The 22696-nt window shown below is 39.8% G+C and overlaps 1 protein-coding gene across 3 annotated transcripts in view; it reads left to right on the forward strand.

The window, feature by feature from the left end:
* Positions 1-22696, forward strand: part of ttn.2 (titin, tandem duplicate 2) — a 180210-nt gene that overhangs the window by 19804 nt on the left and 137710 nt on the right. For all 3 annotated transcript variants that reach the window (XM_037539621.1, XM_017710611.2, XM_017710612.2), the window contains exons 24-42: positions 65-1761; positions 1868-2149; positions 2662-2928; positions 3029-3301; positions 3392-3655; positions 3940-4200; positions 4320-4580; positions 4680-4943; positions 5027-5287; positions 5373-5633; positions 5805-6065; positions 6162-6303; positions 6395-6563; positions 6686-6917; positions 7321-7605; positions 7779-7904; positions 7999-8187; positions 8504-8896; positions 12403-12453. In XM_037539621.1, coding sequence (XP_037395518.1) covers positions 65-1761; positions 1868-2149; positions 2662-2928; positions 3029-3301; positions 3392-3655; positions 3940-4200; positions 4320-4580; positions 4680-4943; positions 5027-5287; positions 5373-5633; positions 5805-6065; positions 6162-6303; positions 6395-6563; positions 6686-6917; positions 7321-7605; positions 7779-7904; positions 7999-8187; positions 8504-8896; positions 12403-12453 — 5939 coding nt within the window. The remainder of the gene's footprint in view (positions 1-64; positions 1762-1867; positions 2150-2661; positions 2929-3028; positions 3302-3391; positions 3656-3939; positions 4201-4319; positions 4581-4679; positions 4944-5026; positions 5288-5372; positions 5634-5804; positions 6066-6161; positions 6304-6394; positions 6564-6685; positions 6918-7320; positions 7606-7778; positions 7905-7998; positions 8188-8503; positions 8897-12402; positions 12454-22696) is intronic.

Here is a 22696-nt window from a genome sequence, read left to right on the forward strand (position 1 = left end):
GTATCAGTATTGTTCATTACTGCAGTTATCAGTATACAAATCTGGAAATGCTATCATTTTTCAGGATTGAGGGTACTAAGGGAGAGGCACATTTCAAGATTCCCCAAACCACCAGTTCTGATAGTGCCTGGTACACAGCCACAGCTATTAACAAAGCTGGCCGAGATACCACACGCTGCAGAGTCAACGTTGAGGTGGAGATCGCTGAACCTGAACCAGAAAGAAAGCTTATCATCCCCAAGGGAACCTATAAGGCTAAGGAAATTGCTGCACCAGAGTTGGAGCCTCTGCATCTCCGCTATGGTCAGGAACAATGGGAGGAGGGTGACCTTTACGACAAAGAGAAGCAGCAGAAGCCTCATTTCAAAAAGAAACTGACTTCAGTCAGACTTAAGCGTTTTGGTCCTGTGCACTTTGATTGTAGACTAACACCTATTGGTGACCCCACAATGGTTGTTGAGTGGTTGCATGATGGGAAACCTCTGGCAGCTGCTAACAGACTACGCATGGTCAATGAGTTTGGTTACTGCAGTCTCGACTATGAAGCTGCTTATTCCAGAGACAGTGGTGTTATTACCTGCAGAGCCACCAACAAGTTTGGTGTTGACCAGACCTCCGCTACCCTAATTGTGAAAGATGAGAAGAGCCTTGTTGAGGAAAGCCAGTTACCAGAGGGCAGGAGGGGACAGAGAATAGATGAAATTGAGCGCATTGCTCATGAGGGAGGTCCTTCAGGAGTCACAGGAGAAGACATGACAGAAAAAACAAAGCCAGAGATTGTCTTGCTTCCAGAACCTATCAGAGTACTGGAAGGAGAAACTGCAAAATACCGTTGTAGAGTAACTGGCTACCCAACTCCAAAAGTGAACTGGTACCTCAATGGACAGCTTATTCGCAAAAGCAAAAGATTGAGACTGCTGTATGATGGTATTCACTATCTTGAGATTACAGACTGTAAGTCCTATGATTCAGGAGATGTCAAAGTATTGGCTGAAAACCCTGAGGGCACTGCTGAGCACACAGTAAAGCTGGAGATCACACAGAGGGAGGACTTCAGATCAATTCTGCGGCGTGCCCCTGAGATAAAGGCTCCAGAGGGTCCTGGTCCTGAACATGGCAGAGTATCCTTTGATGTTGTGAAAGTGGATAAACCTGCTGAGGCCTCACAGGCCAAAGAGGTCGTCAAACTGAGGAGAGCTGAGAGGGTTATTCATGAGAGGCCTACAGAAGAGACAGAGGAATTGAGAAGCAAATTCAAGCGCAGAACTGAAGAGGGCTACTATGAGGCAATCTCTTCAGTAGAGTTCAAATCTCGCAAGAAGGATGAATCCTATGAAGACATGCTAAGGAAGAGAAAGGAGGAGCTTCTGCACTGGACCAAGGAGATACCTGAGTCTGAAAAGAAGAAAATGGAAGAGGAACGCAAGCTTACTATTCCTACAATCAGACCTGAAAAGGTGACTCTGTCTCCAAGCATGGAGGCACCGAAGATCTTAGAACGAATTCAGAGCCAGACAGTCACCCTGGGCGATGAGGTGCATTTCCGTTGCAGAGTTGTTGGGAAACCAGATCCAGAATGCCAGTGGTTCAAGAATGGAATCTTACTGGAAAAATCCGACCGCATTTACTGGTATTGGCCTGAAGACCATGTCTGTGAATTGGTTGTTAGAGATGTCTCAGCTGATGACTCAGCTAGCATCATGGTAAAAGCCATAAATATTGCCGGGGAGACCTCAAGTCATGCCTTCTTGTTGGTACAAGGTGTGTATCAGTAGTATTGTAGACTGATGCTTTACATGCTGTTGTGCTAAACTTATATTTGCCAAAAAGTCACCCATTATGTGCTGAGATATTTTTTGTTTTTCAGCCAAGCAAGTTTTAAGCTTTACACAGGAAGTGGAGGATGTCTATGCCAAAGAGAAGGACACCATGGTGACCTTTGAATGTGAGACAAATGAGCCTTTTGTCAAAGTCAAATGGCTGAAGAACAATGCAGAGATTTTCTCTGGGGACAAGTACAGGATGCACTCAGACAGAAAGGTGCACTTCCTGTCTGTGCTGATTATAAACATGGAGGATGATGCTGAGTACACTTGTGCTATTGTTGAGGATGATCACATAAGAACATCTGCCAGACTTCACGTTGAAGGTTAGTATTATAACTTTTAAGTAATTAGACTTAAAGTCCCGAGGTGCCTAAAATGTGTTTTCTTTCTAGTTAGGTTGATGTATTTTGCCAAATTTCTCCCTGTTAGCTTAAACTTGGCTTAAACTTGGGTAATGCTTATGTATCCATTCACAGGGTTTCTATGGTTTGCCCCATCGACACAGACACAAAACTATGAGTCAGATTATTGAGTAAAAGCTAAGAGCTGAGTGAAAGCTAACACAGGAAGCATAATTGAGCTATCAGACTAGCTATTCTGTCTGTGTGCTTGACATCAGCTTGTGTGTTCATTCAGCCACTGCTGAATTTTAATATAACACTCGATTCTAAAATCATGTTTTAATGTATTCCCTGGGACTTTGACAGAGGACGTGATTCCATGGACTGAGAGAGTGAACAAATTAGAAGAAACAGAACAAATTTTTGCTTTACTTTTTTGTGTCTTGATCTGTGTATCAGAACTGTTTGTTAATAACCAGTGGGATATTATGTAGGTGCACCACTTGACATTGTGAAGAATCTGGAGAGTATTGAAGTACCAGAGACATATGCTGGAGAGTTTGAGTGTGAGCTGTCACGTGAGGATGCTGAAGGCACCTGGTACTTTGAGAACAAAGAGATTACTCCAAGCCTCAAGTACTTTGTGTCCTCACGTCGTGGCCGCCACAGCCTGACAGTAAAAGACGTGAAGAAAGAAGACCAAGGCAAATACACCTTCAAAGTGGGCAATCTAAAGACAAGTGCCTCCTTGAAGATGAAATGTAAGTAGAAGTTGTAAATACCCTATCATTTTGAATTCAGCACAAATGTGATGTCTAGGAGGGACGACATGAGCAATCATCTTTTCTCTTCTTGTTACAGTGCGCCCTGTTACGCTGTTGCAAGGCCTCTCTGACCTGACTGTCTGTGAAGGTGATATTGCTCAACTGGAGGTGCGATTCTCTCAGGAGAATGTGGAAGGAACTTGGATGAAGAATAATCAACCCATCTCAGCTACTGATAGGATTCTCATTGTAATTGACAAAGTTGTACACAAGCTCCTTATTGAAAATGTCAACAGAGATGATGCCGGAGCATACTCCTTTGTTGTTCCTGCTCAGGACATTTCTACTACAGGAAAACTAACTGTTCAGTGTAAGTCTCTGTTGGCAATACTTACAGTTGATTTGAATTTTACTTAACATAAACTTGAATTAACTTTTATTTTGCCTCTTTTGCCTACAGCAATCAATATTATATCTCCACTGAAGGATGTTAGTACAGTGGAAGGCACAAAGGCTGTGCTAGAAGCCAAAATTTCAGCTGCTGATGTTAGCTCAGTGAAATGGTACCGTAATGATAAGCTGCTGACGGCTGATGACAGAGTCCAGATGGTTGCTAAGGGATCAAAACAACGCTTGGTACTTAACAGGACTTATGCTTCTGATGAAGGACACTACAAACTGGTTGTTGGCAAAGTTGATTCATCATGCAAGCTTTCTGTTGAGAGTAAGTACTTATGTGATGTATGTAAGGTACATGCTCTCAGATATACTGACACATTGCACAAATATTCTCATGTTGGAGTTGTAGGAGATTTCTTGGTTTAAGATGCTAAGTGCTTTATTACCATATCATTAAAAAAGAATTGTTTAATAAATAACTGACCAACATTGCTTACATTTCTAAAAATGCAACAAACAAGGACTAAACACAAATCTAAATTATGATTATAATAACATGTGCAACCTGGGTTGTGATTAAGTGTTAAATTTACCTTTTGCTTTATTCAGAGGTCAGCATCGTAAAGCACATGGAGGACCGTGTGTGCACAGAGACCCAGAATGTCACCTTCGAGGTTGAGTTATCTCATGCTGGGATTGACGCTCTGTGGACCTTTAAGAATCAACCTCTTAAGGCTGGTCCTCAGTATAAGATTGAGTCGAAAGATAAGAAGTATAGGCTCACTGTTGTCAATGTTATGAAAGATGAGGAAGGTTCTTACACTTTTGCAGCTGGTGAGAAGACATCAAGCGCAAAACTTACTGTATCAGGTGAGACATTCTGTTTTGCCTTAGCTCATTTGAGCAACATGCAACATTGTTCACTTTGAAAACCAGTCATTTGTGAAGATGCTTCTTCTCTCAAAGTCTTGCTTTGTTTTTTTTTACAGGTGGTGCCATAAACAGACCCCTGCAAGATTTAACAGTTGCCGAGTCACAGACTGCTGTGCTTGAATGTGAAGTTGCCAATCCCACTGCAGAGGGCAAGTGGATTAAAGATGGGCACCATGTTGACTTCAGTGAAAATATCAGGAGTGAAGAGATTGGAGCTGTAAGACGCCTTGTCATTGTTATCACTAGACCACAGGATATTGGAGAGTACACCTACCAGGTTGCAAACTCCAAAACATCAGCCAACCTGAAGGTTGAAGGTACATATGTTTGATGTTTTATGAAAGCTTTCTGCATAATTGCATCATACATTATACAAATTTAGTCATAAAACTTGTATACCTCAAATGTTTTCATAGCCGTGAAAGTCAAGAAGACACTGAAGAATCAAACTGTCACTGAGACAAAAGAGGCATTGTTCAGCCTTGAACTCACTCATTTGGATGTAAAAGGGTCTCAGTGGATTAAGAACGGTGTTGAGATTGTTCCAAGTGACAAATATGAGATCACAGTAGAAGGCACAGTTCACTCTTTGAGAATCAAAGACTGTAACACCCAGGATGAATCAGTTTATGGGTTCAAACTAGGAAAGCTTTCTGCTAATGCCAGACTGAATGTCGAGAGTAAGTACATCTCTTAACCCTCTTTTATGTATTTCATGGATAAGGTAACCTGTGTTTGACCAAAATTTTGCATCATTTTTCAGCAATTAAAATTGTGAAGAAGCCCAAAGATGTGACTTCGCTGCTAAATGACACTGCCTCCTTTGAGCTGAGCCTATCTCATGACAATATCCCAGTTAAATGGATGTTCAAGAACCAAGAGCTCAAGCCAAGTGCAAATGTCCAGATACTTTCAGAGAGGAAAGCACACAAGCTGGTTATTTCTAATGTTGATGAGACGATGGCAGGAGAATACACAGCTTCAGTGGGACATATGCAGTGCAGTGCATTTTTACATGTCGAGTGTAAGTATAATACAAACATTTACAATTAATTTTCCAATTGATTTTTAGTTAACATAAAATTAATATAATGCTATGATCATTCTAGCTCTAAGGGTCACCAAGCCCATGAAGAATGTGGAAATTCCAGAGACCCAGGTGGCCACATTTGAGTGTGAAGTCTCACATTTCAACGTCCCATCCACCTGGTTGAAAAATGGAGTTGAGATTGAGATGAGTGAGAAGTTCAGAATTGTGGTGCAAGGGAAGCTCCACCAACTCAAGATCATGAACACCAGCAGAGATGATGCTGCCGAGTACACCTTTGTGTGTGGGAATGACAGAGTCTCCGCCACTCTGACCATTAGCCGTAAGTTTTCTAAGTTCTCTAAAGCACCAATTTTCCTTACTGTTCAATGTGGCTTAATGCTGAGTTTTGTGAATATATACCTGATTAAAGAAGTTAAAATGGACCCAAAATCAGTATTAAGATTACAGGGACGTTTATGGTTGTTTTATGTATCCCTTTTTCTTTTTATAGCCATACTCATCACTTCGATGCTCAAAGACCTGAATGCCCAAGAGAAGGACACCATTACATTTGAGGTGACTGTCAACTATGAGGGCATCACCTACAAATGGTTGAAGAATGGCGTGGAGATTCGGTCCACTGACAGATGCCAGACCCGTTCTAAACAGCTCACTCACACTCTCACCATCCGTAACGTGCACTTTGGTGATAGCGCAGAGTATAAGTTTGTGGCAGGATCTGCTGAGACGTCAGCCAAGCTGTTTGTTGAGGGTAAGTTCTAATTTAACCAATTGCAGCTAATTCTTTGCAAGATTTTTATACATTTCTCATTTGCTCATGATCATATGTTTGGTTTCTGTTTTTCAGCTCGTGTCATTGAGTTCACAAAACACATCAAAGACATCAAGGTTACTGAGAAGAAGAAGGCCATTTTTGAATGTGAGCTCTCTGAGCCTAATGTTCAAGTCACATGGATGAAAGATGGCCAAGAACTTGAGAAATCAGAAAGGTAAAGAAATTCTCCATAAACTTCATTTGGCTGGTTTTTCTGTGATTTTTCAGTGATTCTAGTATCTTGACCTACATTTTTACTTGCACAGGCATAAAGTTTCTACAGACAAATACATACAGCGCTTGATGATACAAACTGTTCGCATGTCTGATGCTGGCGAGTACTCTGTGGTTGCCGGCTCAAGTGTTTCCAAGGCTCACCTCACAGTGGAGGGCAAGGACGTTCGTATTACTGAACCTGTTGAGAAAGAAATAACGGTAAATACTGATTTACAGATCCATTCCTTAATCATTAATGACTGTTACATGCATCATGACCTTGCCAGAATACATGGTCAAGGTTAATAATACTTGCTTATCTTATCTGTATAATTTTCCAGGTGCTTGAGAAGCAGAGAGCTACTTTGGAGTTTGAAGTCAATGAAGATGACATTGAAGGCCGCTGGTTGAGAAACGGTGTTGAAATTCAGTTCACAGTTGATAAGCGCTTCAATTATGTGACCATTAGGAAAATCCATCGCTTGACAATCACTGAAACCTACAGAAGTGATGCAGGAGAATATACTTTCATTGCTGGGAAGAACAGGAGTGTTGTGACACTACATGTCAACAGTAAGCCATTGATTTCTATATTTCTGCATTGAATACTGATCTGTAAACATCTGGGGACTTTGGTTCTAGAGGTCCAGATGCTTGCAGTTTTGTAATTTTCTTACCCAAACCTACATGAATTCCAGCCCTCAGTTCCCTACACCTGTTCCATAGTGCCTTCCCAAAGATTTTAAGTTAAAATCCCTCATGACTGAACCTTTAAATGTGAAGTAATCGATTTTGACAGAAGTTAACTATTTTGAAATTCAACAGCCAGTGTATACAGTCTTTTCCTTTAGTTTTCCAAGTAAAGCTTCACTAGTAAAAAACATACAAGGATGCTGATATGAAATCAATTCTGAAATGTTATTTTTTTACACTCAAGACTGCTTCTTATCATGTAACTATATTCTTTTGTCTTCAGTCCCTGAGCCTCCTCAGATCATCAGACACATGGAGCCTTTATCTGTCGAAGCTGGCAAACCTGCACGCTTCTCTGTGGAAGTGACCGGCATCCCACAGCCCCAGGTCTCCTGGTACAAGAACTCTCAGGCACTGTCTGCTGGATTCAAATGCAAGTTCCTGAGAGAGGGAAATGAACACACTCTGCTGCTCATCGAGGTCTTCCCAGAAGATGCAGCTCAGTACAACTGTGAGGCAAGAAATGACTATGGACAGGCCACCAGCTCTGCCACACTGAACGTTGAAGGTACATTGAAATAAGTTGGGTTAAGGCACCAGGTGAAAATAGTTTGTGAAAAATAAGTTTGTGTTTAAACATAAGAAGCTGGTTTCCCAAGAAAATATTAAGTCTTAATTCATGCCCAAAAAAACCCAAGAAGTTATTTTGATCATATTGTTTATGAATGTCCTCATGTGTAGTTCCAGAGGTTGTTTCCCCTGACACTGGTGCACCCTTATCCCCGCCTGTGATTATATCTCCAATAAAAAGCACCTCTACCAAAGAAGGAGCATCTGCCAGATTCCAGTGCAGGGTGACTGGAGAGGGTAAGGTTTCCTAACATGTAGGCAGACAGTCATATTGATGCTTCTGTTCATATTCACAATTCTTCAATGAGTGGGTCGTTTTTTTGTAATCTAGATCTGACTATCACTTGGTACTGCAAAGAGAAGGAGATCAAACAATCAAATTTCTTCAGAATGTCTCAGTTCGATGATATCTGTCAGCTGGAGATTGCCAGAGTTTATTCCGAAGATGAGGGAGAGTACACCTGTGTCGCTCGCAATTCTGCTGGAATGGTCTCCTGCTCTGCAGTGTTGCAACTGGAGGGTGAGCTGAACATTGCTTTTAATAGCATGTTTGTATGATGACAATGATGCCTTTGCTACTAGATATAATGGCAACAGACATTTGCATTTCAATCTGTTACTGATGCTTTGCTTTATATTGTTCAATTATGGTGATTTAGTTATGAACACATTGAGCGTATGTTGGACACACTTCAAATGCTGCAAGAACACAAATTTATCTAACTAGGAAAGTCTTTTTAGCTTACTGACTCTCACAGAGATTACATTGCTAAGAAAGGTGTGTGAATGTCTGCACTATGCCTGATGGCTGTACACAAATCTATACTTCCCTACAGGAGAAACAAAAATTATGGATATAACATCTCAAGAATCTCACTGGCATGCCTCTTCCAGTCTTTCCACCAGCATTAAGAGTGTAAAGAAGGAGCCTATTGGTCAAAGACCCACTTTTATTCAGCCCATCGTGAGCTGCACCGTGTCTCACGGGGAAGTGGCCAGGTTTCACGCTTGTGTGTCTGGCATGCCGAAACCAGAGATCAGCTGGTTTCATTGCCAGGAACCTGTTATGCCAAATAAAAATGTTGTCTTTCATTTTGATGAAATGACAAACACTGCCACATTAATAATAGTTGATGCTTTTTCTGAGCATGCTGGACAATACACTTGCAAAGCAGTCAATGCCGCTGGAGAGGCAGTTTGCACAGCAACGCTTGCAGTAACCAGAGAAGGTAATTCAGATAAAATTAGATCAATTATTTTGGAATGACACACCATGCTTACTTATTGATTCACATTGATTTTTCTCAGTGAGACTTTTTCGTCACGTTTACTAACTTCACACAGTTAAACCGTTTAATATACCAACATTCGTGTTTTCCATTGGTAAAAGCAACCTACATTATTTTCTGAAGTGTGATCCACTCTGCTGTCTTCATTATAGTTCCAGACTTTTCTCACCATAATTGGTTTTCTTTAACACTTGATGCCAAACCTTTGTACTGTCTCTTTTGCATGCTGTATGCTGTAGAAGAGTTACTTTCTGTCTAATCTAATCCTTTTATTGCTCAGTATAGTGCTGTGCACTGTGGTAGAGTTACTTGCTGTCCAACATATCTAACATATTCTTTTGTATTGCTCAGATGAGTCCTTTAAAGATCTTTGTAATGAAAGTGTGTCAAGCATGGAAAAACCTTTTACAAATATAACCAGCCTACAACCCCAAAGATCTGATGACCATAAATGCATACAACATGAACATCTAGTTGAGAACCAACAAGATCAAGATCTGCCAAGTGATACTCTTCTTTTTGAAACCACACCTGAGAGATCTTTGGTGATGTGGTCCAAATCAATTGCAAAAAGTGTTGAGATTCATCAACAATCAACCCCTTCTGGAAAGACGTCTCTTGAAACCACTTTCCCAGATCCAGCCATAGTTACCAAGCTTAGAGACATACTTTTAACAAGAGATGAACCACCATATTTGGAGGTCCCACAAGATAAAAAGCCACCAGGTGATTCCCCCTACATTGCCACCCTTCCTGATAAATCTTCAGTGTCCTGGTCACAATCTGTTGTAAGAGATGTTGAGATTCAGCAACCAGGGACTCCTCCAAGGAGGTCAAGTGTGGACATTGCTGTTGGCTCTCATGAAGAAGAAATGACTGTACCAGGCCCTAGTACTCATGTCAGAGACATACCTTCAGTGAGAGACCAATCAAGTTTACCTGTGGATCCAGATCAAAGACTACCATTCGATACTCTTCTTTTTGAAAGTACTGTGAAATTTTCAAAATCAGTTGAAAGAGGTATTGAGGCTCAGCAGCAATTAACACCATCTGAAAAGCAGAGTGAGAGAATTACTGGCTCTCTTGAAGTCACTTTACCAGACTCTTCCCCAGTTACAAAGGTCTCAGACATACTTTTAACAAGAGAAAAAACACCACACTTGCAGGTCCAACTAGATGAAAAGGTGCCAGGTGATTCCCTTGACAGTGCAGCCCTGCCTGAGAACTCTTCAATGACATGGTCAAAATCAGCTGAAAGAAGTATTGAGGTTCAACAACAGTTACTCTCTTCTGAAAAGTCAAGTAAGAAAATGACTGATTCTGTTGACATCGCAATAACAGACCCGACCAAGACCCAGTTAGATAAAAATCTGCCAAGTGATTCCCCTGGCATTGCAAGCCCACCTGAGATCTCTTCAATGACATGTTCAAAATCAGTTGAAAGAGGTTCTGAGATTCAGCAACCTTTGGCCTCTTACGGAGTGTCAAGTACAGGCATTGCTATAGGCTTTAATGAAGAAGATACTTTACCAGGCCCCACTGCTCTTATTCTTGTCCCAGACAGCCCTCCAATAAAACACCAACCAAGTTTACCTGTGGAGGCTCAATATCAGAACCTGCCATGTGATACTCTTGTCTTTGAAACCATGTCAGAAAGACCTTCAAAACCTGTTGTAAAAGGTGATGAGGTTCAGGAACAATCAACCCCTTCTGAAAAGCCAAGGAAGATAATTACTGGCTCTCTTGAAGTCACTTTGCCAAACCCCACCACTGTTGGCAAGGTCAAAGATATACTTTTAGAAGTAGATGAGGAAGAGAGCACTGCTAGAATTATTTTGCAGAAAACATCTTCTAAGAAGACATACACATTTGAAGAAAGGGGTGAGTTTCCTAATGAGAGGTCAAATGAATCTGATATACGGACCCAGATGTTTGATGACCATAAACAAGTTCTTCATGAATATCCACTGGAGCTCCAAAAAGATCAGGACCTGCCAAGGGGTTCTCTTGTCTTTAAAACCACAAGTAAGAGATCCCCAGTGTTGTGGTCAAAATTAGATGAAAAAAATGATGAGATTCAACAGCCATTAACCTCATCTGGAAATGAGATTAACAGTATTTCTTACTGTCATGAAGTAAAATTTCCATACTCCACTCCATTTACTAAGGACACAGATATACTTCCAACAAGAAAACAGCCACAATATTCATCTTTAGAAGGTCAAAAGGACCTTAAATCTTCAAGTATTCGAGCTGCAGAAGGAGCCTTGGAAGAAGACACTGCAAGCTTCCCCAAATGTCCCCTTGAGACACAAAATGTGACTGATTTAAGTGTAAAAGCAGGTGAAATGGCCACATTTCTCTGCTATGTTGACCCTCAGTCACTTTCTGACTTTTTGTGGTACCATGACGGAAGAAGACTTGCTTCGAAAAAGAGGATCAAATATCAGCAAAGTGGAAATGTTTTATCACTCTTTATACACAATGTCCAACAAGAGGACCAGGGTATTTACAGCTGTGTCATTAAAAGTAAAGATGGCAGGACCCAGAGAACCTCTGCGCAGCTCCAAGTGGAAGGTGGATATACACTAAGCATCCCATTCCATCTCATTTAATCTTGTGTCTTCTACCAGCCCCACTGATGCTAGTTCTTTACATTTCTTCATACATTTATTATCATGATCATTATTTGTCTTTTCAAATTTGTCTTTTCATATTGTCCTCATTGCTCCATTTCAACCTGTTCCATTTCTCTTGACCTTAATGGTCTATATTTCTTCTTTAATTTTTTTGTTGAAACCCAATCAAAGTCAAAGGCAGAATCTGTAAGCATCTCATAAGCCATCTTATGAGTGTCAGAAAGATGATGCTTATAAACCACTCATTCAGCCGAAACAAATGGAAAGGGACCTTGCAAAGGGACTTCCCTTTGGTGCAAGCTCCAGTACTGACCTCGAGGGGAACACATTATTGTTCCACCTGACTTTCTTCAAAAACGTCCCCCAAATCCGGTGTGAAATCAGAGAAGGATGTAATATTTTTTTGGATGTTGAATGGTGGGCTCCCTGCTTTAATTAATTGGCTATATAACAGTAAAATTGTCGAGGAGCCCCCTACATGTATAATGTCACAGGAGGGTTCAGTGTGCCACTTAGCCCTGAAAACTGTTGGTCCACAGCAAGAAGGAGTTTATGCTTGCAAAGTTATTAATGCAGCCGAAGCTGCATGCAGTACTCACCTCTTAGTGCCAAGTTGGCCAATGCATGCCCTTCTTCTTTTACCTCTTATTCTTATCTTTCACCTCTATATCTATATTTGACTTTTTTTTTTCAATTTTCCTGAACACTGATGATCTACAATGAGACATTTCTTCCATTTTTCATGTTTTGATGTCCAGCCTTTCATTTTCTAAAAAATGACCCATTTATCAAATTACTGTTTTACAGTTCCACAAGTGCGTGAGGAGATTGAAACTAAAATTGAGGAAGAAGTCAAAGGTAAGATTTGTCCAGAGAATGTTGTTTTTAATTTATTTATTTTTACATAATGAAATGTCCTTTTGTGAAACATGGTGTTGAATAGATGATATTTGATAGTACTATGATGACTGACTATACAAACTGCATGGATCTCTGATGGGAACACTTTCATATCTTATTATTTGACATCTGTATGTCTGATCTCTTGACCATTTTGGTTAGCAAGCAGTTTGACTGATAAAATGCTTGCTGTACAGCATTTTGGGAAAAGCGAGGTTTTGCATCTATTTATTCATACAGCATGAAGGATATCTTGGTTGTAGTCAGAAATTAAAGGTGCAGGATGTGTATCTTTTAAAGTTTCCATACCACCGGAAATAATTCTTTAAAAGATATGGAAGTAGCCACATCTTTTACTTGCTTCCTATGTTTCTTGCATCTGGAACTCCCTCCTGCAAATATTTCTTAGACTGGCTTGCAGATAGTGGTATGTGATTAATGTTGTTTGCTTTTTAAATAACACGGTTATACCTCTAAACTATATTAGTTCGAATAAACGCCTTCTCATACAATTCTAGAGCTGCTTTAACAATTCATCTTTGTAGTCTCTAAATGTATTGAACAATTTACCGCCAATCTAAGGATTAGAAAGGGCGTTTATTCATCTTTCTGCAAGTCAGGTAAGGAATATTTTAGGATAAATACACCAGGTAAATATGTAAGAATCTTTTTTTCAAAGGTCGGTTTTATTTGGATACATTAACGCTTTGAAAAGAAATTTATTTACTCTTTGAAGAAATGTCCACAGAAGAAGGAACAAAACACCAAGACATTTTCGTGTCAGAATCTTTATTAAAGAATCGAGTCTTGCGTTTATTCGAACAAATATGGTGAGTGAATTTGTTTTTTCATAGCTTTGTGACTTGATGCATGTGTTTAATATTTGTATTAATATTCGATTTTAAATACATTTTAGTTAGCATGGTAGGCATAGGCATTGAACATTGTCTCCCTTCTCTTACAGAAATGTTTTATAATGAAGGAACTGAGTACACCGAAAAAAGAAGACCTGAAGAAGTTTTAGATGTTGGTATTGTAACAGAGACTGGGAATGAAAACATTAAGCCTTCTATCATTAAAAAGCTGAAATTTCGGTCTGTTTTGGAAGGGGAGGTAACTGCTTTTAGATGCAAGCTAGTTGCAAGACCAGCTCCCACGATATTATGGTTTCATAATAACAGGCAGATTCAAAAGGAGCACCGTCGTAAAATACATACAGTGAGTAAAATGCATGTGCACTTAACAAGTTTGACAATCAATGATATAATAGATAAAGACTCAGGGAGTTACAAAGTAATGGCAATTAATACAGAGGGATCATCCGAATCCACAGCATCGCTTCTTGTGTCATTACGAGAGGAGCAAGATGCTAATTATGTGAGTCTGTCCAGACGTTCAAACAAATCCCACTCAAGCTTAGATTCCTTACTTGATCAAACAAAGGAGAAAGCATTCAGAGTAGACCTTAGATGCGTTGGTTCACCTTTTGACAAATCAGCTAAAGGACAACCAAGAGGGCGTGTAAGACCTAAGAGTGCTCTGTACCGCACAATGTACTTCCGGACTTCATCCCCATCAAGAGCGCCTGAAAAAGGCAGTAAGTTGGAAACAGCTTCGGAACGTGCCCGTTCTCCTCCCCCGATGTTTGAAAGACATGAGCAATTCAGTGACCGCTACAGTGACATTTACTGTGACAGATTTACTGGTCATGACAGATACAGTGATAGGTTCAGTGATAAACTCAGTGATAGGTGCAGTGATCGGTACAGTGATAGGTTTAGTGACACTGACAGTCTTCATGGAGAGGTTAGAGCAAAGCTCACTCTCCTGCAGAAAGCTGTTAAACAGAAAAAGAGGCTTTCCATATCTACAATGTCCTCTTCCGAGTTTGATCTGGAGTCAGTCACGAGTGAACCGAGTTACACAGATTATGCGGAAAGGCTCAGAGCTAAGCCGGTCTCATTGCCAGAGGTCCAGCATGTTGTTCGGCCAAGTGAACAGGGTGAGGGTACCACGAATAGATATTCAGCAGATTTTCAGAATAGGCTGGAGAGAATTACTGGACTTGGAACACAGTTTGTTGAGCCCCCACAGCCAAGAGCAAAGCACTCCTTTGAGCCTCAGTCCAGAGCCAGGGCAATACAAATGATGAGAGGTGAGCTCCCTCTAGTGGATATCAAAGGTAAGGAAACTAAAGTTGGTATGTCTGAAATTAAAACGGATCAGACTGTTGTGCTGAAAGAAGAGCCAGTGAAGGAAGAAGAATATGAACACTTGGCTGGCAGAGATGATGCTAATCTTAGAGAGTGGGATGAGGAAACCAAGATGAAGGCAAAGGAACCTTTTGTATTGCAGTGGCTTGAGGCAGGTGAAGCCTCCCAAACTACTAAAGAGGTTAGAACATTACATGAGGAGAGTGCATTCAAAGCATCATCAAGGACAAAAGTAGTGAAAGAAACATTCCTTAGTGATGATGTTCCACAAGATGATGGTAAAATCATTCCCATTCAACAGGTACAGCCAAGAAGAATGCCTATGGAAAATATCCTTGAGAAAAACTTAGAAAGACAGTGTTTAAAGAGTGAGGATCAGTTCTTGGCTCAGCGCATTGGAAAATGGCAAGAGGATGTGCAGTTAGATCAGCCAAAAGCCTCTGAATGGTCTGAAGCAAGAGGCTACCAGGCTAATAGACCTGAATATAAAATACATAAAACAGCAGCAAAAACTCAGACACACTTAGTTCATAGTGAATTGGGTTTATTGCAAGGAAAAACTGCATTACATCATGAGAGTGAGGATGTAATAATTGGAAAAGAAACACAACAAAAAGGTCGCACAGAAGCTGTGGTATCTGATTGGTCTAAAGAGAAAGTGTGTGATATTCATAAACCCAGAACAGAACCTGCAGTGGGGAAAACTCAAACAGATTCTTCATCCACAAAGATTTCAGAATCCTCATCCAAAGAAAAACTCTTAAGTGAGCATGTAGCACAAAGAGATAAGAGATTACGAGAAGAAATGGCTGAGTTAAAAAGTGAGAGTGTGCCGTTAGTGGGTATGGAAGAAGCCTTAACTCAGCAAGCAATGAAACTGCAACAGGAACACACAAAGACTGTTACACCAGAGTGGTCTAAGGAGAAACCATATAAACCTGACTTTGAAACATACAGAAAAGAACCTGCAAAAGTAATTGAGGAAGAGTCATCATTCACAAAAGTTTTGACCACAGAAAAGCCTCCAAGTGGCAGTGAAACACACACTGAACATTTTTTGTCACAAGAACAAATAGCAGTGAAACATAAGACTGAACAATTGGTTAGTGAGGAGGACATCTTAATCCAACCAGCAAGGAAATGGAAACCACGTCAAGAAGAACCAGAGAAAGCATCTCATTTCCACAGATCTGACGATGAAATGTATAAAGAACCAAGGATCAGTCAGAGAGATTCTTCATTTACAAAAGTTGCAAGATCACCAAAAGAAAAGCGTCTAAGTGAACGTATGTCTCAGAAAGAGTTGCATTTATCACGGGAGAGAATTAATGAGTTAACAAATGAGAGTGACCGCTATATTAGTGAAGAGGAGGCCTTGACTCAACGAATAATGAAATGGCAGCAGGATGTTTTAAGTGAACAAGAGCAGGCAGTTGCCTTGGAGCCTGAGTGGGCTGCTGTTATGGAGAGTCCTAAGGAAACTACAGCATGCAAAGATGTTGAGTTACCCGAAAAGAATCAGCCATTGTCAAAAAGAACACCAAAGGAGATGTTTTTCAGTGGTGTTACCACACAAGGCTATGCGGTGGACAGTTCTAAAATCCAGCTTGAGGGTATTTCTCATGAAGACAATGAAAAATTGCAAACCGAAAGCGACTATCTCATCAGTGAGGAGGAAGCATTAGCCACACGCATAAAAAAATGGCAGCAAGACATTCTGACAGAACAAGAGCAAGAGGAAAATGTTGAGTTAGAATCTAATTGGACCTTGGCTGAGCATTTACAACCCTCAACTCAAAAAACTGAAGCAGTTTTAGAAACCAGCAGGATGCCTGTATTAGATTCTCATTTAAGAGAAATGCAAGCTTTATTTGGTATGGATGAAACCAGTACTCATGCTGTTCACAGTGACTTACCTCAGCATAACATTGAGAAAGTGACTGAAAACCAGTATACTGCCCCTGAGAAAGTTGCAGGTCAGGCTCGTCAGGGTGCAGCAAAAGTTGTAACAATGCTCTCAGAGCAAGAAACTACTACTATAAGACCCAAAAAGGTTATTGAGGGCACGATGGAATCTGGTACACCAGTTTTTGTCACAACATTAGTGCCAAATTTAGAAGTAAGAAGAGGGGAAATGACTGAATTAAAGTGCCAGTTTCATGGAGACCCACAGCCTTCTGTTTCCTGGCTTAAGAATGGACAGCCTATAATAAGAGATCCAGACTTTGATGTACGTATTAGAGCCAGTTCCTCAACACTGACCATTTATTATCCAACATATGATCATCAGGGCGTATTTTCTTGTAATATCTCGAACAAATATGGAAAAGCGAGTACCTCTTGCACACTTAAAGTAGCTGATGATGAGCATAAGATCTGGCCTGAAACAACTCAAGAAGTTACAGTGACACAAGAATCGGAACTGGCTGAAGAACAAATGATGGAGGAAGAACTTGAGTCATTCCTAGCTCCTGGTCTAGACAAAAAATATACATTGCAGGTTCCACAGGCAGGCATCCATGTTCCTTGCACCTCTGACTCCTCCATTCACTCATCTCCAGTAGAAATCAGGATAACTGCTCCAACACCAGTGTTAGATATCAGTGAGCACGTGGTAGACACAGTTGAGCCTAGTGAAAAGATAGCTGGGGCTCCATCTGATGAAAACACATCTCAGACTTTGAAGCATAAATTTACATTTTCCTTTGATGATATTGGTGAGGTACCCAAGGTTTTTAGAGAGCTAGAGAATATAAGCTGCTCAGATGGACAAACAGTCATTCTTGAATGCATAATACTTGGTGAACCAGCACCTAGTGTCATATGGTTGCATGATGACATTGCTCTCGATCCCTTGAACATAGACAAATACAAGTTTGAAGAGCATGACAAAAGCTATCGGCTTTACATTTATAATTTTACTTATCTTGATGCGGGAACTTACAGATGCACTGCCACAAACAAGCATGGACAAGTTGAAAGTGTAGCCGATGTGTCCTTTGATTCCACAGCATTAGACTCTGGATTTTCATCTCTTGCAACACTAGAAATGGGTGAGCTAGCAAGACCACTTGGCTTTTCAACTGACATTACTCCCACAGTTAGAGCAAAAACATTCTCAGGTCCTTCATCTGTACTGACGAAAAATAGTGAAGAGGGTGTCTGTAAGATTAGAGATCAGTCCATGGCAGTGGAAGACACTATAAAGTCTACTGTGAAGCGTTTCACTTTTGATCCTGTGCAATTGCAAGATACTAGCAAGTCCAATGCACCTCTTATCTTGCAAAAGGATATACCAAAAGTCCAACATGTTAAGCAAGGTTCTGTGTCTGATGTACCCCTTATAACTGGTTGTGGTTTGCAGTCTTCAGGAGCAGAGGTGAAAGTATCAAAATTAAAAAAGGCATTTGAGAGACCAGATTCTCCCACAGTAGAGCCAGAAGAAATAACGGTAGAATCAACTATAGAATCTGTTTACTGCATGGAGGATATTCCAGAGGTTGCACTTGATATTACACAGTCTGGAAAAGAAATAACCTCTTCATTTCAACCTAGAGAGAGTGAAATAAGAGAGTTTAGAGCTTTAGTTCCAGGCAAGGCGTCCCCAGTAAGAATTGCCCCAGATGTTACAGAGAGAGTCTTTGAGGAGAATGTCGTGCAATCCATTGAAGGAAAATCAGTGAGGAACAGGTCATTTGCAGATCCTGCAGCCAGCGAGTTGCATCATTTTATCCCCCTTGCAAAAGTCACTGAGGTTCAGCAGTCTCCTACTTTAATTAGACCTAAGGCTATATTACCTGAGGAAATGAGAACCTTAACTGGCAGTGCTAGTAGCCCTAGAACAAAAGTAGAAGTGATTAAAAAGGGAAGTGAAGGAGCCTTTGTTAGACCAGACGTTACTCATATCGAGGAAACTGCTGCTTCAACTCAAGAAATCTTACAGGAAATAAAGGGACATGCAGTTTCATCAAAATCTAGCACAATTAGCATTCAGGGTGCAGAAATGGATTTCAGAAAGATGGCAAGTACTGATTTAGGCCAAAATGTCATAGAAAGAGGTGCTTTGAGTGAAGTGTCAGACATATCAAAACCAAAAAGTGAAGGTGCCACAAAACTAACAGCTCAAGAGTTTGTTACGGGAGGTCCACAAAAACAACAGCAAAAAGTTGCCAGAGTAGGTGCTGCTGGTATTAGCAAACTTGAGGAGGAAGAGGTAACCTTTAGTGCTGTTTATGACTATTACAACCCACCCTCTGACTGGGGAAGGCCCTTGTCTCCAGAATCTGAGATGTCTATTGAAATTGAAAGCACATTCAGTGAGGAGATGGCAGAAGTTGAGCGATTCTACACTCCAGCTTCATCCACTGAAATTTCCCAATTTCCCAAATCACCTGAATCTTTCCACACCTCTACTGAGACCCCAGGTAGTATTATGACACCCCCTGAGTATCCATTTTCTCCTGTGGAACACAAGAGACCCCCAAGCAGCTCCAGTGATGGATTATATTCTGACAAGTTTCTTAGATCACCAGATGATGAAGGTATTGAAACCACTCCCCCTGTTTTTACTATTGATGAGAGCATGATTCTTCAAGAAGGCCGTGGTTTATTAGGCTTAGGGGCCCTTCAGGAGAAGGTACAAGGAATTCCTCCAGCCTTTCTTAAACCTCTCACCAAGAGAAGAGTGTACGAAGGTGATACATTACGGTTCTGTGCTGAAGTATTTGGACTGCCATCTCCAGAGGTAAAATGGTTCCAAAACAAAACTCAGCTTGCTCCAGATGACAGAATCAGCATTGAAAGAGATGGCGATAACATAGCATTGGAAATTCAGAACATAGCAAAAGGTGATCAAGGGGAGTATATCTGTGAAGCAGTTAATTATGTCGGTGAAGCAAAAAGTGTTGCTCTGGTTGTTGTGATATCTCAAGAGGCAAGGATGATACCAGCACCACCTGCTGTCACCCATCAGCATGTGATTGAATTTGATGTTGAGGAGGATGAGGATCCATCAAGATCTCCTTCCCCACAAGAGATTTTATTAGAGGTTGAACTGGATGAGAATGAAGTGAAGGAGTTTGAGAAACAAGTGAAAATTGTCACTATCCCAGAATACACAGCTGACAACAAAAGTATGATTATTTCTCTCGATGTTCTTCCAAGCGTGTATGAGGAAGGCGCAATTGATTTTATAACACAAGAAAGTGATGACTTGAAAATAGCATTTGAGGTTACAGAGATGCCACCACGTTTCATCAACCCAATATGTGACATAGAGACACCTGAAAATACAATGGTCATGTTTGAATGTTCTCTGATGGGAATCCCTTCACCAGTAGTGTCGTGGTTTAAAGGAAATATGAAGATCCCCCATGATAAGAAAAAGTACTTTCATAGCTCTGATGGTGATAACCATTTCCTCAAGATCCTGAAAACCAATACAAATGATAGTGGCATTTATACATGCCGAGCTATTAATATCGTTGGTGAGACACTTTGTAGAGCATCTCTAATGGTATTGAGTCCTCAATCATATTCAGGAAAAGCTAGGGGTAGAGAACTCACTGCGGTGTCTCTAGGCAGTGCGAAAGTTCAGCCCCAGAAGTTTGATTTGGTTGTTGGAAATTCATCGTTTGATGGTGAACAAACCTCAGAAATTGAGCTTGAGTTTGAGTTCCAACAGGAAGCTGATGAATCTCAAAAAGCTGTGAGACTGGTAGCCATGACTGATAACGAGGTGAGTGAGCAGGGAGAGAAATACGTTAGCATCAACTTTGATGTCTTTGCCGAGCCCTCAAAAGAAGACAAGATAGAATTCAAAGGCAAATCAACAAACATGTGTAGTTTTCATTTCCAGGTCACTGAAACACCCCCAAAATGCGTAATCCCACTGCAGAATGTCACTGCAGCAGTAGGGACACCAGTGTTGCTTCAGTGTTTAGTGAGTGGAAAACCAAACCCTACAGCAAAATGGTTGAAAGACGGTGCTCCTATTACAAACCCTAGATACATCATCCAAGAAAAAGCTCCAGGACATTTCAATCTGCTTATAACAAATGCAGCTCAAAGTGATGCCGGTGAATTCAAATGCATTATCCAAAACCAGGCAGGCTCTATTGAAACAATGTCCTTACTAAAAGTGTTTTAATTCACCAACAGGTTAACAAAGTGATTTTTTTTGCCACAGGACTGCTATTTTGTAAAGTGTGTCTTTCATAGAGACATAGTTGTCACTATTTTCAATGTATTGTACATGTAAATTATTCTGATATTATGTATAGTCCTCTGCACAACATATGCAACATGCTTTGAAACATCTGTTGTAGCAGGTTTTGTCTCTTGCAGCTATTTTATTTATTATAGATACTTAGTTGTGAGTAGATGTTTCTAAATTGTTCATATTTATATACATGTAGTGTTAAGTGTAAATTTCTTTTACTTATTTTTTTTTTCTTTTTTTTGTTTTCTGGGCTATATAATACTGTGCATGAACATTAATTAGATTTGTCAAAAAATTAGATGTTCAGACAAAGAATGTTATACAAAATCTTGAACACCCTGGTAAATTGATATGTTGATTTTCTAAGTGAAAATATGTTAACATTCTCTACAGAGAACATACCTCCGCACATTTAATACAAATAGCTGTTTATTTACTGAATTTAACAAAAAAATGTGGCCTGTGCACAAGTTATGGTGCATATTATATATATATATATATATATATATATATATATATATATATATATATATATATATATATATATATATATATATTCAGTATGTTAAATGTGTGCACTAAAAGTACCATTTTGCACGAAAGTACCATATTTAAGTTATTTTCTTACTTCTTTCACTTAAAAATCACCAAGGTGTAATTTGACTGGGAGTGCTCAAACTTTTGAATGTAACTCAGATGACTAGCTGTAGTAAAGAAATATTTTCTTCAGGTAATTAGCTATTGCCAGTTCTGACACAGAACATTAATTGACACAGAATGCCTCAATGAAATACTCCTCCCCCTAACAAATTGCATCCAGATCCATAGAAATAATAAAGTTCAAATATTACATTGTCTTAGACTGTCATTATGAGCTATACTCTAAGAATAAAAAAATAAATAAGTACTGTATCACAGTACATCACAATACATCACAGTAACGACTACTGCATTGCATGTAGACAGAATAATATAAAGTAAAAAGATAAATGAAACGATACATTTTTGGGTAACACTTTATTTTACAGTGCTCTTGTTACAGTGTAAAAAACAATGTTACTTTAGTTAACTATCTGTCAAGTAAAGAATAGTTAGTGTTCGAAATATTGAAAAATACCTATTATAGAATGCAGTTCCATGTGTTTAACTGCATGTCAGATGTAAGTCACATTCTAAAAGAAAGAAATACAGTCTATACAGTCCTATACCTTTGAGTTAGCAATTTATGCAAAACTTTTAGGTCCTAAGCAAGCATATATCCCAAATATTACCCCAGAACAGGGGGTCAGAGGCCAGTGTATGTAGAATTTTAGATATCACAAAATTGTTTGTTGTGACTAGCAAAAACTTTCTAAAGGAAAAAATGAAATTATTAGTAAACAAACAGTAAATGGTTGTTTTCTTAGCATTTTCTGAGCTCACAGCACTTTTATATTAATAGCATTTCTGTCTGTCTGTCAGGACAGGGCCACAGCATGCTTCGCAGACAAAAGGGCTTATTTGATGGCAACCAAAAACATACATGAGCAATTCATGCATTAGCAGATGGCAAAATTTTAGCTTCCATGGTAACATCAATCACTTGCTAAATGTTAAACCATCAATAAAATAACGATTTCTAAATGTTAAGACAGAATGGTGGAGCTGGTACCTGGCATTATTTTAGCTACACTAAACTAGACGAGCAGTTGCACAGTTTAACATTTGTTGTTGTTAAATTACAGTTGATAACATTTATAACTTGATGTGATGACTTGCTAGTTTATTT

Source organism: Pygocentrus nattereri, chromosome 6, assembly GCF_015220715.1.
Source record: "Pygocentrus nattereri isolate fPygNat1 chromosome 6, fPygNat1.pri, whole genome shotgun sequence".
NCBI lineage: Eukaryota > Metazoa > Chordata > Actinopteri > Characiformes > Serrasalmidae > Pygocentrus > Pygocentrus nattereri.